The sequence below is a fragment of the Chanodichthys erythropterus genome, chromosome 3 (genome assembly GCF_024489055.1).
Source record: "Chanodichthys erythropterus isolate Z2021 chromosome 3, ASM2448905v1, whole genome shotgun sequence".
Taxonomy (NCBI): domain Eukaryota; kingdom Metazoa; phylum Chordata; class Actinopteri; order Cypriniformes; family Xenocyprididae; genus Chanodichthys; species Chanodichthys erythropterus.
The window spans coordinates 65,699,613-65,717,847 of NC_090223.1; the positions used below are offsets into that span (position 1 = coordinate 65,699,613).

Consider the following 18,235-nt stretch of genomic DNA (forward strand, 5'->3'; position numbering starts at 1 on the left):
AGCTAGCTGTTAATTTACTTACCATCAGGCCATCCAAGTTGACTTTTTTATTTCTTCAGTAGAACAATAAATATTTTTAGCTGGAACTGTGATCTTATGTGATTAATGTAATGTCAATGGCTACTGTCACTGTGAGAATAAAAAAAATACAAAATTAATACAAAACAAGAAAAAAAAAAGTCACATGCATTTGAGATGGCATAAGAGGGAGTTGATGAATGTTTTGGAATGGATAATTCTTAGTCTAAAGTTTGTTAATGAGGATAACATTCAAGTCAATAGACAGCATTAGATGGATTTTATTCAAACACGTCCAACATTGGTAATTCATATTATCTATTAACAATTATAGCCGTTTTATAGAAATTACTTACCATGTAAAGTTATTGCAGAGTTTCCTTAGTCGTCAAACATTGAAGAGTTTTAGATCCTAAATGGGGGAGGGGAATCAGTGTTTATAAATGAAAAAACTTGTTTGCTGCATTAATTAGTTGTGTAAACACCTTGCGCTAGTCAAATGAAGCAAGCCTTAAGTATGTCTTTACTCACTTTTTTCGTCATTGTTTCTTCGAACAAATAGATCAATAAATCAGAGCTAACGTAAAAAAAAAAAAAATAAAAAAAAAAAGACAAATAAAAGAACTGACAAACATTTAAAAACCTAAACTCAATAATTGTAATGCGAGGATCCCCTCAGCCTCGACTCGAACATCTCACTTCCTGCCCGCAGCATTTCAAATAGTACACGCTACATACACGGTAGAGACGTTTCTTTTAAAAAATTATTTAGAGACATACTTACATGGTCCAAACTGAATACATTTCTTTATAATAAAACGAGTAAATTTAACATCTTGTATAGAATAGAAAAGTTGAAATCGTAACTAACCAAATTTTTGAATTTGCGCGGCCTGCAGTAACGTTATGCCAATTACATGTGATACCAATTAACTCATAAACAGCTAAAACACATGTTCAACCTTTGCATTATCGAGTATATTAATTAAAACATTTCCAATCTACCTTAATTCATCCGAGTCCAGGGGAAATTAATGGCGGCCGAGCAGAAAACTCGAGAAAGGCTCGTGAGTCATGACGTCAGAAAAAAAAAAAAAGTCTGTCACGGGGTCCTTAAAGAGAAATTATCGTTTGGCTGAAAGTGAGATATTTGAGTAGTTGAGTGTACATTATTGAGAGCAAGTCGCAGAAAGTAAAGTAATTAGACTCAAATAGTTATAGCAATCCAACTTACACCCATATTCACTTTTACAGAGGGCTTGGGGACAAAAAGGTTGAGAACCAGGTTATGTTTATGTGGCGGGGCGGTGTAATTTTGAGACACAAGCCCAAGGTTTTGTTCATAAAACTATAAAGTCCGATAAATAATAAAGTCCGACTACGCCACCCTAAGGATTAACCCCAGGGAAAATACTCAAACCACCCAAATTGGGGAATATAGCACACAGGTTCGGTTCCCTCAAAATGAGGCCAGAGACATGAGTATAAAAAAAAAAACAAAAAAAAAAAACAAAATGTTTATTAATACAAAAGTTAATTAAAATACAAAACAATGAATCACAAAAAATACATGAAACCCCACTTCAAACACAAATTACAACAAGAGAAAAAGATATCAAACAAAACCAACTTGAGATAGTATGTATTTATATAGGTGTATGTATATGTAAAACAAAAACAGCAATACCAGCAGGGGCTGAGGCTCCCAACGGCTGGGATCAATGTAGAGTTTGGTTTCACAAGAGCACACTTCCACACGCACACACACCCGTGCACTCTAATCACACTATCAAACACTCAAGGTGTACACCGCACACGATGAAGGAGAACCACCACCACAAGGAGGGAGATCAAACCACCCGTGGGACCCCAGCTCCTGCAATAAATCAAAAAGGAAAATAAATAACTTTGAAAATAAACTGGGCAGAAATGGCAATATGAACATCAATGCAGCAACTCCTCACATAAGTGGCATCAACAAACAAAAGTGAGGAGAAGCAACAATGTAACCAGAAAATCAGATAATCACCTGAAATTGTTACAAACACCAACTTCTATACACGGCGGTAAAGTTAGTTTAACGTTTGACATTCGTCAGACATTCGGTTTCATACCTAATTAAACTCTAAGCACATTTCACGTTTTCAACCCAAACCAACTCAGATATGCATAAACAAATGTCCTTTGCATTGCACAAGGCTTAATTTCACCAAATAAAATATATAATAATTAGCCCTATAAATCAATTAAACAATTTAACTATATGACATTATGATATCAAACTAATGGCAAAATGTTCAGAAAAATATCCCCTTTATTGCACAAGGCTCTGTTTTTGGAATTAGCATTTCACTTTTATAATTTTTTTTTTTTTTTTTTTTTAATGTATACAATACTGTAAATCCATTAAACCACAACACCATTTGACCTGAAAGTATCAAACCAACTGTAAATTACTCAGAATATTATTCTCTATGATGCACAAGGCTTATTTTCCAGAGTAATAATCTGGTATTTTTTATACGTCTTATTTTCCAGATTATTAATCTGGTATTTCTCATATACAGTACTAAACCCATTTATATCCATTAAACTACAACACCGTTTGACCTAAAACTGTCAAACCAACTGCAAATTACTCAGAATATTATTCTCTATGATGCACAAGGCTTGTTTTCCAGATTAATAATCTGGTGATTTTATATTCAGATTATTAATCTGGTGTTTCTTATATACAGTACTGTACCCATTTAAATCAATTAAACTACAACACTGTTTGGCCTAAAACTGTCAAACCAACTGCAAATTACTCAGAAGATTATTCTCTATGATGCACAAGACTTATTTTCCAGATTAATAATCTGGTATTTTTTATACGTCTTATTTTCCAGATTATTAATCTGGTGTTTTTTTATATGCATTACTAAGCACATTTAAATCCAATAAACTACAACAACGTATGGCCTAAAAGTGTCAAACCAACTGCAAATTACTCAGAATATTATTCTTTGTGATGCACAAGGCTTGTTTTCCAGATTTTTAATCTAGTGTTTTTTTTTTGTTTTGTTTTGTTTTTTACAGTACTAAATCCATATTAATCCATTAAATTACAACACCGTTTGGCCTAAAACTGTCAAACCAACTGTAAATTACTCAGAATATTATTCTCTATGATGCACAAGGCTTCTTTATTTCAAGATTAATAATATTATGGCTATTATTTTTTTGACGGCCCGCTTTTACGGTTTGATAATGAGGGGCTCTTTTAGGCTCTTTTAACCCTAGATTCTATCCTTTCATGTGGAAAATGAGGAATCTTCGGTCTTCGAGCCGCAGGAAGGTAAGCTGTATATATTTTATATTTTAAAATATGTCAACCTTGGTTTTCCTGTATAGTTTTTTTTCTGAACATGTAGACAGCCAGGAGGCTGGTCCATCTCTAGCTGAGGCTCAGAGACAGGACCAGAGGTCCAGTATGGCCGCTCGGGCGCCTCCTCTGTCTTGGAGCAAGTCACAAAGATGGCGGGACCCGAGGTGGAAGAAGCAGGTTATAAGGGAGGTGATCGATCACAGACGCCAGCACCGTCGGTAATCGATTCCCTCTCTTTGCAAGGGTGACTTCACACCTGCCCTCGCCCCTTCTTCCTCCGCCTCCTGGGTTTTGGACTCGTTTAACATACTCAGGCACTTCTTAAACAGTCAGGCTGAAGGCTGGGCCCTTGATGAATATTTTTCTAAAGGCCTGCAAAGGGCTTGATAGTGAAAGAGGCTCTTTTACTCTTCAAAGAACCCTAGATTCCATCCTTCCTTGTGAAAGAAAAGGAAAAGAGGAATCTTTGGTCTTCGAGCTGCAGGAAGGTAAGCTGGGTTTATGTTTATGTGTATAAATATATTGACCTTGTGTTCCTGCTTGGTTTTTCCTGAGTATGTAGTCGGAAAACGTTAGGGTTTTTTGGGCAAAGTTTGTTAGGTTGGCTAGAACGATATTTGTGCAGGCCACAAAATGGCCGCCTCTTAGCCACCATTGTACAGAGTAGGTTCTCCTCTGGTGTTAGCTAGAATAAGTTTGAGTTAGCACTCGTCACATCAGTTAATAGTTATGACTAGTGTTGGCCTTAATCAGCCAACTCACATTGTTTGCATGTTGAGTTTTGCTTTATTTCCTCTTATTTGGCTCTAATGGATTAAGCCTCCTTCTAGTTTAGCAGCTTGTTCACAAGTGTTGTTGGTCATGAGTTTTGCTCACTTAGTTTAGCACTGCCAGAGGTCTATGCTCGTGTCAGTTTGAGGTAGTAGGCCATTTGTAGCCCTCCCTTAGACCATGATAGCATTTCATTCATCCCCTGTAACTGTGTAAATTCCTGTACATTTCCTGTTGGAATGTGCAGACTTAGCTCAGGTTGTGTTGAGATAGTTTCCCACAACTGTTTGTTGGGTTTAGAGCCCTTTGAGCTTTATCCCCTTTATAACCACTAGCTGGCGCCATGTGTTGTTGAAGTTGTAGGCCCCATTAAGGCCTCCTTTCAGATTACATGTTGGCACAGTTCTGTGTTGGTTTTGTATGGCCCATCACCGCCACTGGCCACGCCCCGTCTCTGCTAAGAGTAGGTCCTAGGTAAGGCCTCTCTCAGAGTATTGTGGTGGAGTGTGTACTCCTCTTGTTTTAAGAGTTTAGGAGTTTTTACTGAGTGCATGAAATGCACTCAGTAAAAACTGGTAACTGGTATGTTCATGATTGCCACTAGCAGATGCCACGTGTTTACGAGTTGTAGGCCTTCTGGGCCTCCTATGTTGCATGTTGGTGTAGTGAACAGCACATTCCAGGGCCCAGTTTATGGCTGGGCCCCACTCTGTCCGTAACAGCAGACAAAGGTTTGCTACATTTAGATTGGATCTTGGTGGACTAACACAAACAAACTGTCCAACTCCATCAGATAAAGATGTAAGGACAACATCAAGACTCTCTTAGAGGGCAAGAAGAAGACCTCTTGTACCAAGCCTAGGAAGGACAGGACTTTGGTCCACAGGCAGTTTCTGCCCTTCACCCATCTAGAGACTACCTCCTAAGGTTGGCCACAGACCGCCATAAAAATTCCACGAGACCTTAGCAGCAATAGGTGAAACAAAGAGAAATCACAAAGATCCATCCAAATCCATTCAAAATGATGTTTGAAAACCTTAGAACTGATGCAAACTACAAATCAATTTCATACTTATTCAAATAAATAAGTATTCTAAGTGACAGCTATTTGTAGTGCAACATCTGACACAAATTCAGCTGTTAATCTACAATTGAATGACAGTTCAATCTTTTTTCATCATGTTTAGTCTCTATTTGTTTAGAATATTGCCAAATGTATTCTGGTGGTGGTTTTGAAAGTGAAAAATGCATTGGTAAACTTTAAAGACACTGTAAAGACTTCCAACTTTGTGCTTTATGCAAATGATTTCCACAGGGGAGAGAGGTGTGGGGATAGACATACAGGGATAGACATTAACAGATATACCAAGTCCCGGCTTGCGAAGCTGAGACACTAACAGATACAACACCGTTCTGAGCCTCTGGTTCATCCAGAGATACAACAACATATCCCATGATCTGAGTCTACAGCTTGTGAGGCAGCAACAGAGACGACCACGTTCTGAGCCTCTAGCCTGTGAGGAAAGAGACATTAACAAACACTACGTTCATAATTTCTGTCCAGCGAGACAGTAACAACATCTGCAACAAGGTTAAGCTCAGGAGAGCACACCTTTAATCCAATGTACCTTTGTCTGCGTGTTCCAGATTGTTAAGGACCTTCTGCACCTACACCAGATGCTGACGCCACGTGTCTGTCTGAAGTTGTAGGCCCATTTTTGGGCCTCCTTTAGATCATGATGGCGTATGTTGTACTCCTCTTGCTTTAAAGAGTAAAAGGTGCTTTTACTGAGTACACTGCTTGTTGGATTGTGTTAGGTGGACTGTTATGTGGGCACTTTACAGTCTTATCTGTCTTGTAGTTATTTCTTGCTCCCAGCAAGATTGGTGTTCAAGGTGAGTGGCCTTTACAGGCCGCCCTTGGATTTTCCCACTCCCACTTCTGGGGTTGTGACTTAAGCAGAATGACATGTATGAGTTTCTACTCCATGTAGAACTATTGTCATGTTGTAGGCCCCTCTCTGGCCTCCGTGATTATGTGCCTACTGTATGGTCTATCTGTTAGGTTGAGCTTTATACTCCCCTGCTAGGGTTGTCTTGTATAGTCCTTAGTTCCCTAAGCTAATAATTGGTTGCAGGCTTCCATGAGGCATCCCGTTAAGGATCAGCCCCCAGACTGGTTTGTGCTCCCCTTTATCAGGATTTCTTAGCACACAGCCTGCTCAGTGCAAATAATCAGGCGCTGAGTAGATCCTAGGATTGAGCAGAGTATACTCCCCTCAATAAGAGGGTCCATAGCACTCAGCTGAGTTCTGCTCTACAGGATGCCTGTCTCTACGTGTAGGTTTGAGTTACTTACTGCTTTTTTCAGTCACTCTCACTTGCTGTCTTCTCTGAAGAATGCATTGTTGAGACTCTGTATTCAGACAGGGTTGGCCAAGACTAAGTTTGTCCTCTGTCAGACCAGGTCGGGACCATCTTTCTTTGGAAGATTTGGTCCCATAAGCCTTGGAGCAGCTTTGGTAGGCTCTCTGCGGAAGGCCTCTTTGAGGTTCAGCTTGGGCTATTGGCCATAGGGATACTGTCACTGACAGCCTTTGTGTGACCTGAGGGTGAGTTGCTATCTGGCATTTCTTTTGAAACTGCTTGACGTTTGTCTAGCCATCTTTGGCATGCACTCTCCTCAAGCATGGCGGCGTGGGAATATCGTTCCCCAAATGCGGTAAACGCAGAGATGAGTTCCCTTTCGAAAGGGAATGTCTCCGGTTACGTATGTAACCATGGTTCCCTGAGAACAGGGAACTAGACTCTGCATTGCTTAGCCATGCTTCGGGGCTGCTTGCTGAACAGATCTTATCGTCTTATCAAGACAATAAGATACTGACTGATTCTCTAGGCACTCCTTATATAGATCCGGGTCACGCTATGATGATGTCATAGGCTGTCGCCGGCTAATAGGATTGGAGAGATTTGATACTTGGCTTTCAGACATCGGTTCACGTGTGACGTTCCCCAAATGCGGTAAACACTGAGTTGCAAGCCTTGTGCATCATAGAGAATAATATTCTGAGTAATTTACAGTTGGTTTGACAGTTTTAGGCCAAACGGTGTTGTAGTTTAATGGATTTAAATGTGTTTAGTACTGTATATAAAAAACACCAGATTAATAATCTGAAAAACAAGCCTTGTGCATCATAAAGAATAATATTCTGAGTAATTTACAGTTAGTTTGACACTTTTAGGCCATACGTTGTTGTAGTTTAATGGATTTAAATGTGTTTAGTAATGCATATAAAAAACACCAGATTAATAATCTGGAAAATAAGCCTTGTGCATCATAGAGAATAATATTCTGAGTAATTTGCAGTTGGTTTGACAGTTTTAGGCCAAACAGTGTTGTAGTTTAATGGATTTAAATGGGTACAGTACTGTATATAAGAAACACCAGATTAATAATCTGAATATAAAATCACCAGATTATTAATCTGGAAAACAAGCCTTGTGCATCATAGAGAATAATATTCTGAGTAATTTGCAGTTGGTTTGACAGTTTTAGGTCAAACGGTGTTGTAGTTTAATGGATATAAATGGGTTTAGTACTGTATATGAGAAATACCAGATTAATAATCTGGAAAATAAGACGTATAAAAAATACCAGATTATTACTCTGGAAAATAAGCCTTGTGCATCATAGAGAATGATATTCTGAGTAATTTTGGTTTGATACTTTCAGGTCAAATGGTGTTGTGGTTTAATGGATTTACAGTATTGTATACATTAAAATAAAAAATAAAAATATTATAAAATAAGTGAAATGCTAATTCCAAAAACAGAGCCTTGTGCAATAAAGGGGATATTTTTCTGAACATTTTACCATTAGTTTGATATCATAATGTCATATAGTTAAATTGTTTAATTGATTTATAGGGCTAATTATTATATATTTTATTTGGTGAAATTAAGCCTTGTGCAATGCAAAGGACATTTGTTTATGCATATCTGAGTTTGTTTGGGCTGAAAATGTGAAATGTGCTTAGGGTTTAATTGGGTATGAAACCGAATGTCTGACGAATGTCAAACGTTAAACTAACTTTACCGCCGTCTTCTACACAGTAAATCACCACACGATTTGAATTGCATTCATAGGTTAAACATGCACATGTCGACAGATTATAGTTTCACCAAAGAAAGAAAAATCAAAGCAATACAAATCAAACAAATATCCACAAACTTAAAGAAAAAGAAAAAGGTTAAATGATTTAACCATGATAACTAATAATAAAATAAACCAAAACGTGAAGCAGGGCACTAGAAAGGCACGTAACGGAATCAAACCAGCAGTCCCCTTTAATAATTGTTGATGACTTCGTCGTTATGGACCGCCGCTCTTTTAACAGCGCGAAGACAGCAGCAAGAACTCACGGCAGCAAACATTCACGGCATAAAACGATCACGGCAGCAAACAAATCACAGCATAGAACGAGAGGGAGAATCCTACATCGAACAAAAGGAGATGTTAAAAAGAATAATATTATGCTCACCCAGATATAAATTGCCTTTAAAAACACTTACCATCAGGATATCACGCCGAACAAAATGCTTCATAGGCACGGGCTTGTTACAGTCATACCCACCGCTACCATCATGGGGTACAAGAAGTCGAATTAAGCAAGAAAAGATGTTAAATATACTATACTCACTTTATACTAACCACGCAACGAGCTATTAACATTGCATACCTGAGAGGCAAACAGTCATCAAACCCACCAAGCAGCACAAAAAGGAAAACAGCACCGGACCATAAAAACTGCACTCTAAATAAACACACAGTTTTAGATTATGCACGCCAACAATTTCTAAGTCACCGTATTAAAACAGCACACTTACCCACAGCCACCGTCAACACAGCCAAAACAAAGGGGGGAAAACGGACGTGACGCATCCCAGGTAACAGCCAATCGGCCTTTAAATAGGAAGTACTATTCGCTGATAGGCAAACACTGCTGTCAATCACCTAATCCTGCTACATTTAGAAAATACACTGTAATTTAATGTTGTTTTTAATCCTTTCCCACCTAAGCTAAGAGAATAAGAGAGTTAGAGAAAGTTTAAAGAACTATACAGGGGCTTTACAGGTTCTTTATAAGGTAGTGGTGCTATATAGCACCTTAACCACAGCAAGGAACCGCTGAAGAACCATACAGGGGCTTTACAGGTTCTTTATAAGGTAGTGGTGCTATATAGCACCTTAACCACCCCAAAGAACCGCTGAAGAACCAATCTTTTTTAGAGTTAAATTCCATAACATGCCAATTACATGTGATACCAATTTCATGTGTTCGCACATACATAAGTTCTTGCATAATTGTTTTTCATTAATTCTTAGTTTTTGCCTTGATAATAGAAAATATGAGCTAGGCATCATGTATGACAGTCAAAAATGAGATATGAGCTACAAAATGACCAGATCCTGCCATTAGCTATATAGAAGACATATCTTGTATGTATAGGGATTATATGTGGATATGAAGAAGCAATACAGGAGACCTATATTTCCTGTATATGCACATATATGCACCTCAATTTTGCCTATATGTGGCATATACGCATATATGCAGTATATATAGGGCATATATGCAGCATATATATTATCATATATGTGCATATACACTGCATATAGGTTTCATATATGCGCATATATCCACATATAGGTTCTTTCCTATGCCCTGTCTGTGAAACCGGCCTTGAAGAGCTAGAAACAGAAACCTGTTTGGATACAAAGATTAAGACTAACTGGTCACACTTTACAATAAGATTCATTAATTAACAGTAGTTAATTACATTAGGTAACATGAACTAATAATGAACTAAGCTTATACAGCATTTATTAATCTTTATGTCGTAATGTTCTCTTTAATCGTAATGTTAATTTCAACATTTACTAATGCACTATTAAAATCTTGTTAACATTAGTTAATGCACTGAACAAACATGAACAAATAATTAACTGTATTTTCATTAACATTAACAAAGATTAATAAATACAACAAATGTATTCGTCCTGGTTAGTTCATGTAAGTGAATACATTAATAATGTTTAACTAATGAATCTTATTGTAAAGTGTTACAGACTAACTGAAGGGCTTTTAATGAACACCAAACTGCGCAGACCTTTTCTGACAGAAAAACTCTTATCAGACGTACAGTGTTCTTGTTGTGGATGACACATTTACTCTTTCACTACAAACGCTTATATTGTAACACGTTCATAAAAAGCTCTTGTTTTGAAGCTGGTGTTTACACTGCATTTATAATGTTTTGACCAGCAGGTGTCACTAGCGTACGGCGATATAAGAGCTTTAGTGAATCATTCAGTCAATCATTTCTCAAACAACAGAAGAATCTCTCATCAGTCTGTTCTGATTCATCAACAGTTTCACTGATCCAGACCAAACCCCAAACCCAGGATAGAGCGGTTGAGTGAATGTGGTCTGGACTGTGTGGATGAGGCTCATTGTGTCTCCAGAGACTCTGTAGAAGGACAGAGTTCCTGCCCTGTGATCCACATACACTCCTGTTCTATAGTGATCCTCCTCATTCACTCCTGTTCTACTGATGATTGGCTTTACAGGTAGAACAGTCTTTATGTTATTGTGTCTGAATGAGTAACCAAGGACAGGAGAGCATCTCAAACTCCAGGACTGATCATTACGTCCAAACTCACACTCATCACCCTCTCCCTTCCTGCTGATGCTCTTATATGACACTGATATAAACACACCATATCCACTCCACTCAGTCTCCCAGTAAGAGCGTCGATCACATACACTCTCTCTACACAACACCTGAGGATGATGATCAAATCTGTCTGGATGATCAGGATACGACTGACGCTCTGTGTTAGTGTAAGTAATCACTGTTTTCCTCTCAGACAGATGGAGGCGTTTATTCACTGTGTTCAGATCCAGAGTGATCCGATGGGAATCTGATGGAGATAAAACACATCACAATCAGGAATCATCAATCTGTCCATCTTTTAATCTACACTGTAAACATGATTTCTGCTGCTTGTTAAATGAACTTCATTAAAATTAGTTAAACCACACAATTACTGCACATTCTGTCCAGATTTATTTGAGTAAATCCACTTAAACACGTCAAACTGAAGTTCACTTCATCATTTGTGTTGAATGAACTAAAACTGGGCAGTTCCCAGCATGCTTTGCTCTGGTCTGGATCTATTACATAAACTTGATTATTTGGGGCCTAATTATTATTATAAGGTTAAGTACATGGCAAATTATATTATATTATTAAAGATGCCCTCGAATGAAAAATTGAATTTATCTTGGCATAGTTAAATAACAAGAGTTCAGTACATGGAAATGACATACAGTGAGTTTCAAACTCCATTGTTTCCTCCTTCTTATATAAATCTCATTTGTTTAAAAGACTTCCGGAAAACACACGGATCTCAACATAACACTGACTGTTACGTAACAGTCAGGATCATTAATATGTATGACCCCAATATTTGCATAATGCCAGCCCATTCGACGCATTAGACAAGGAAAGGCAGTATTAACGTCTGGATCTGTGCACAGCTGAATCATCAGACTAGGTAAGCAAGCAAGAACAACAGCGAATGGCAGATGGAGCAATAATAACTGACATGATCCATGATATCATGATATTTTTAGTGATATTTGTAAATTGTCTTTCTAAATGTTTTGTTAGCATGTTGCTAATGTACTGTTAAATGAGGTTAAAGTTACCATCGTTTCTTACTGTATTCACGGAGACGAGAGTCGTTGCTATTTTCATTATTAAACACTTACAGTCTGTATAATTCATAAACACAACTTCATTCTTTATAAATCTCTCCAACAGTGTAGCATTAGCCGTTAGCCACAGAGCATAGCCTCAAACTCATGCAGAATCAAATGTAAACACTTTACTCACATGATTCGATGTATGCATGCAGTATGCATGACGAACATCTTGTAAAGATCCATTTGAGGGTTATATTAGCTGTGTGAACTTTGTAAATGCGCTGTAATATAGTTGAGAGCTCGTGTGGCAGGGAGCATGCGAATTAAAGGGGCGGCACGCTGAAAAAATCTGTATAGTTAATGATGCCCCAAAATAGGCAGTTAAAAAAATTAATTTAAAAAAAAATCTATGGGTATTTTGAGCTGAAACATCACAGACACATTCAGGAGACACCTTAGACTAATTATTACATCTTGTGAAAAAGCATTCTTGGGCACCTTTAAAAGGTTCAAATTAGTCGATTTGTAAGATAAATATAAAAACATTATTTGAAAATAATGTTCGTTCCTTGATTCTGTAAGACTGATAACAGGGTGCCTGGACCAAAAGGGCTACTCTTTGAGAAAACAAAGAAAATTACCATTTGAACTCTCTCTTGCAAAATAGCATCCCCACCCGAGACGCAATCACAGTCAATCACACCTCAGCATCTGCCTTAATCTACATTTCACTCCCTTCACCCTCTCCCCCCATCTCTTCTCTCTACATACAGAGATGACCTAGAATTCACCCAAAATCTATCTGGTTTAATGTGAACAATCATCAAAGAATGCTATACAATGTTTGGTATCGTTTGAAATGTCTCAGTGCAACTGGTACAACGGTCTCGTCTACATAAAGGTAAACCAAAGGTATTAAAGGTTTTAAGAGTTTTAGAGATACTTTGGTTGCAACCATGGGTGTGTCCCTTTCCCAAGGTTTTGATCCAAATTACCTCCTGTTCCACAGCAAGGTGGAAGTCTGAAGCTGAGGTCTGTGACCCTAGTCAATGCAAATTCTGATTGTAAATTCATGCCCCACATTGGGGGATGTTTTGTCTTGGTCTGAGTATTTAAAGAAATGTTGCAAAAGGCTCGGGGCGACTCTGTATTCAGATGGAGCCCATATTGCTGGGTGTTTGGACACAGGTGTCAGGTATGCATCTTATTCTATTTCTGAGCATTTGATGTTTTGTATTGATCACCTTTGAATTGATTATGTAATTGGCATGATACATTTACCTGATTACTAAATTGTCACATTTGATTTATTCTGACTTACTCTGAAATTATTGACTTCAGTAGATTACGATGTATCCATTGTTACCGCAAATCTGCGTCAGGTTAGTAACGGACTAAAGTCCAGTTGAGTGGAGCATAGGGCACACTAACTGTGATTTTAGAGCTCCTACTAACGCTTGGCATTAGTTCAAGTGTACTTAGACTGTAAAGGCTAAAAAGGGAATTCCGTTTAGGACATCTAATCGACCAACCTAAATAGGGTGAGCCTTACCTCTGTTTATTGTAATGTTACTCTAGTTAAGTGTACATGGGAAACTATGGCATAACCAAACCAAAGCTACTATAAGAGAAGTAATATTGGTCGGCTTAACTGTAGTAGTGGTTATGACCTCTGACAAGAGTTAGTGTTACTTTAATTCAAGTGTATACAGATCTATGGGGACTACACAAATACTTTTAGAGAAAGCAAGCATGAGAGTGGCACTCTATTAGTATAGTCAATTACCTCTGTCTAGTGACCAAGACTGACGAGTTTGTGATCGTGGGCCCGCATATTAATGAATGGCCAGTGCGAGGACCCTGTGCGACACTGAGAACCGAATGAACGAGAACAATAAGAGTAAAGAGTTAAATAGAATATTCAAATGTAAAGCTAAATTATTATACAAATGACCAATAATCAATTGACATTCTTTAAAATCGAGGTCATAATAACATGGAGTCGGATAAAAGATTATTTGGAATTAAACTACTTTGCCACGCTGAAAAGACGGAACGCGCAAGAAACCTTCCCCGTCCTGTGGGAAACCGCCATTGGGCCGATTGGGCGGGCCTTACAATTCAACCTCTCGTGTCGACTGCGCAGATATCAACAGTGTAACGGGGCTGTAGGTTGTCAGGTTGAGGTCACAAATGGGTTTGAATTTGTATGATGTGTCGAGTAGAATGCTATTCATACTAGATCTGACATCTGGACAACCTAGGAATAATATATTTGATTATTCTTCCTATAACAAGGTCTGGGCCATACAGATTATGGGAATTTCTTGGGAAACACAGCAAAACGGGATGGGGGCGGGAGATAGGTGTGAAATACGGGAGATTCCTAGCAAAAACGGGAGTGTTGACAGGTATGTGGTCGGTTCATGTGCTCTCTGCGTGAACTGAAGTGGTACAGCGATCTGTCACACCACAGAGTGCCAAGAAAGATCGCGACAGCTCATCCAGGGTCTCACTCCAGTGTATGGGAAAGAAGTCAGTCACTCCTTGTGTTTGATGAATAACAGGTGAGCCGAGGGATAGCACAAAATTACATAAATCTCAATGATATGAAACACAAATGGGTGAAAACTATGAAATGAGCAAAAAATATCAAATGAGCAGCGCCTTCGTAAATCGCGCTTCTCTTGCATCTCTCAGAAATCAGCTTTGTCAAAAGTAGGCTGCTATCAACTAAAACACTACATCATACACAATTTCTACTATTCAATGTCTACTTAAATAGTTAACATTGTACGAAATGATAAATTAATAAGTGCAAACTGTATGAATGAAATGAAGCACTATAAGTATTATATATTATTATATATAGTTATAAGTATTATAACTGTAAATAACCGCTTAAATAGGTGTGGGTCCCTTTAAATTTTACTTTGAGTTAACATTGTTAAATAACATTATTATATAACCACGTTAAAAGGAAGTGGCGTATAGCGATCAGTAGTCACGCTGCAGCGGAGGGAAGATCAACTCGTGTGTCTGCACATGGCGTGTGGATGAGAATGAAGTTTAATCCTGTTTAGTACCCTTTTGGCAAGAGGAGCGAGGTACGCAGTGTTAATGTGTTTGTTTCTTTATTTTCAGTGATGTGTTTGTTTGTTATATGGTGTTGTTGGTTAAGTATTGTTTGTTAAAGGTTTTCATGGTTTATTTCATTTGTGTTTTGTAAATGTTCATCTGCCTTTGTGTATATTCATTGTGTTGATTTACTTTTGTTATTTTTTAGTTTCACAGTGCTCAAATGTGTTCGAACGACGATTAAAGAGACGAAATTCATGATGAGCTAAGTAAAGAGAAAGCACCTGTCAGAAACTCTCCGAGTCTTGTTTGGGAAACCAAGGGGCAGCTACAATAACTTTATTAATATAAAATGTACTTAAGATGGGTGCTCGCCTGTGTTATCAAACGCATGTTTTCATTTATTCTGGACTCTGAATGAACTCACGCTCTGCTGCCACACTGGGGCGCACTCGCCACCATCTGGACAGGGATGGGAATTACGACACTGTCCTCCAAAAAAACGACCCTATAGGTCGTTTTTCAAGCACCTTATTATGACCTATATTTACGTTTTAAAGTCATGTGCCCTAGCTGTCATAAAAATAATTACAGTGCTGTGTTACATCTGTCGTCATGAAATGACGTATGACTGTAATGATTACCAATAAAAATGCGTGTTCATTTTGACTTTTTTACACCATTTCTCCATTTCCATTTACCAAAACTAATTTTTATTAACGACTACACCCACCCCACCCATAAACCTACCCTTACCTTAGTGATTTATAGTGCATTTAAAATTTATGTGCACATGTGTTTCCTGGGATCGAACCCACAATCGCATGATCACATGATTGCATATTGTTATTGCAATGCTCTACCAACTGAGCTATGTGAAATCCGAAATATGTGAACAGTGTCGCTATATTTACAACATATTTCTGCAGCGCTGAGCTTTGTAGCTAATCACAGACATTTGTGTTGAGAACGTAAACACAGCGGCCAATCAGAATCGCTCAATACCACTTAAATTGGCTGAGTTTTTTTTTGCTGCACATTGAATCCTTTCATTATAACCAACCAAGTATAAGGTAGCACTCAGGGCCGGCGCAAGCTTAAATGCCGCCCTAGGCAGAGCATGATCGTGCCGCCCCCACCTCACACTCACACTCACAATTAGGTATCCTTAGGATGCATGTAAACAAATTAATATTTTCTTTATCTGTAAAATTACACTAAAATAAAAACAAGCAAGCATGTTTTCTGATTATTAATTTGTTTTTCATTCCACAACGTGAAAAAAGTACACAATGGAACAGCTGCATATAATTTCTGTTTTATAATAGATAGTGTACAGAATAAAACTAAACATATGCACACAACATTTTAGCTCATAAGTACTGGAGGTTTCAATTTTTTCTTGACTGATAGACACATTCACAGAACTAATAGCCTACATTTCAGAAGCGTGCGCGTCGGGCTTTCGCAGCGGCGAACGCTTTGATTGCGTCCTCGAGTTTAACTTTTTCAGCAAGTTCGTGCTCAATTGCAATTGTTGCTAGTCCATTAAGTCTGTCTTGTGCAGTGTTGGGTGTAACGCGTTACAAAGTAATAATAATATTACTTTTTTCAGTAACTGGTAGTGTAAGGCATTACTCGTCTGAAAATGGTAATATTATTACAGTTTTCCCGAGCTAGTTTCTTGCGTTACATTTACCAGTAGCACCTTCATCACACACAAGGCACACAACACAGAGAACAGAAGGGAAGGGGAGGAGGGCGTGAATGGAACAGTGATTGGTCTGGGTTTGGCACGAGGTATCATTTACCATCACTGATTGGTCGACACCCGGCAGCCAGCAGCAGAGCGGCACCCTCAAAGACAGATGGGGAAAAATGGAAGCGTCAACAACGGCAAGCTCTTTTTCAGAGGAAGGTTCCCAGCAACAGAATGCTAGTTTCGACGGGTGGAGATTCAGTCATTATTTTGAATATGTTCAACGGAAGGAAAATAACTTGACGGTGAAGTGCACACTGTGCCCGGGGAGAAAGCTGCTCTCCACTGCTTGTAACTCTACCTCCAACTTGAAGAAGCACCTGCAGCGACAGCACGGACACATCAAGCTCGTTGCGAAGCGACAGAGTGACATGAACGAGCAGCCCCACAAGCAGCAAAAACTTTCATTTGAACATAAAGTACTACCAACATCAAAATCCGAGATAAATAAGCTTGTTGCCTCGTACGTAGTAGAAGAAATGTTACCTCTTTCTACCGTCGAATCGCTGTCTTTTAGAAAGATACTCTGCAAAATACCGATAGCAGGGACAGACCAGCCGTTTTCCGACAGGAAAACCTTCGCAATGTACCTAGATAAATGTTACGCCATGATGGAAAGTGAGCTGAAGAAAACGTTTGAGAGCACTGAGTATGTGTCAACGACCGCTGACATCTGGACTTGTCACAACAAAAGCTACATAGGCATGACTGCCCATTGAATTGATCCAAGCAACTTCCATCGTGAAAAAGCAGCCCTTGCCTGCAAAAGAATCAAAGGACGACACACATATGACATTGTGGCCACTGAAATTGAGCAGGTTCACTCATCTTATGGACTGTCAGAGAAGGTCACAGCAACAGTCACAGACAATGGATCGAATTTTGTTAAGGCTTTCAGGTCAGTTGAATAATACTTTACTTACTTGTACTTATTTGCAAATGTATAAGTTAATGAATTGTTTAATTTGATTGCATTAACCCTCTGATAGTCTTTATTTATGTCTACACTCGTGTTTTTTGGGGTCTCCAGAGACCCCAGACAATAACATTTAATTTTGTAACAAGATAATAGTTTTTTTACAAAATGTAATTTTATTCTGTTTGTTAATGTCTTTACTCAACATTTGTGCAGTTTTTGGAGAATTTATGATATCTTTTAAATTTCTATAAATAAATAAATATTTAAATAAGCTTTTTACAAAAAAACAGCATTTGATGTAAAATTCACTTTATAAAAGACCCAGATTTCTAACTTTCATTCATGGGGGTAACATGGATAATTTTAAAAAATTAAAAAAAAAAAAATCACTTTAACCACTAGATGGCTATAGAGCTCCACTATATGCTATTTGACTACCTGAAAGATATCTTTTCACAAGTTGGATTCAGTTGGATTCATATCTAAACATTATAAAATCACAATTATAACAAAAATAAAATTTGAATTGAATAGGCCACACATTTCTT

At 38.1% G+C, this 18,235-nt stretch overlaps 1 protein-coding gene across 5 annotated transcripts in view; it reads right to left on the minus strand.

Annotated features, from left to right (window-relative positions):
* LOC137006144 (NACHT, LRR and PYD domains-containing protein 3-like) overlaps positions 1-18,235 on the minus strand; it is a 52,759-nt gene that overhangs the window by 477 nt on the left and 34,047 nt on the right. For 2 of the 5 annotated variants that reach the window (XM_067366664.1, XM_067366677.1), the window contains exon 10: positions 8,243-11,144. In XM_067366664.1, the coding sequence (XP_067222765.1) occupies positions 10,546-11,144 (599 nt within the window). In that variant the 3' untranslated portion in view covers positions 8,243-10,545. Of the gene's footprint in view, positions 1-22; positions 130-374; positions 431-1,705; positions 1,895-8,242; positions 11,145-18,235 lie in introns of those variants that run through there. The other 3 variants (XR_010892486.1, XR_010892487.1, XR_010892482.1) reach the window with 3 other exon arrangements.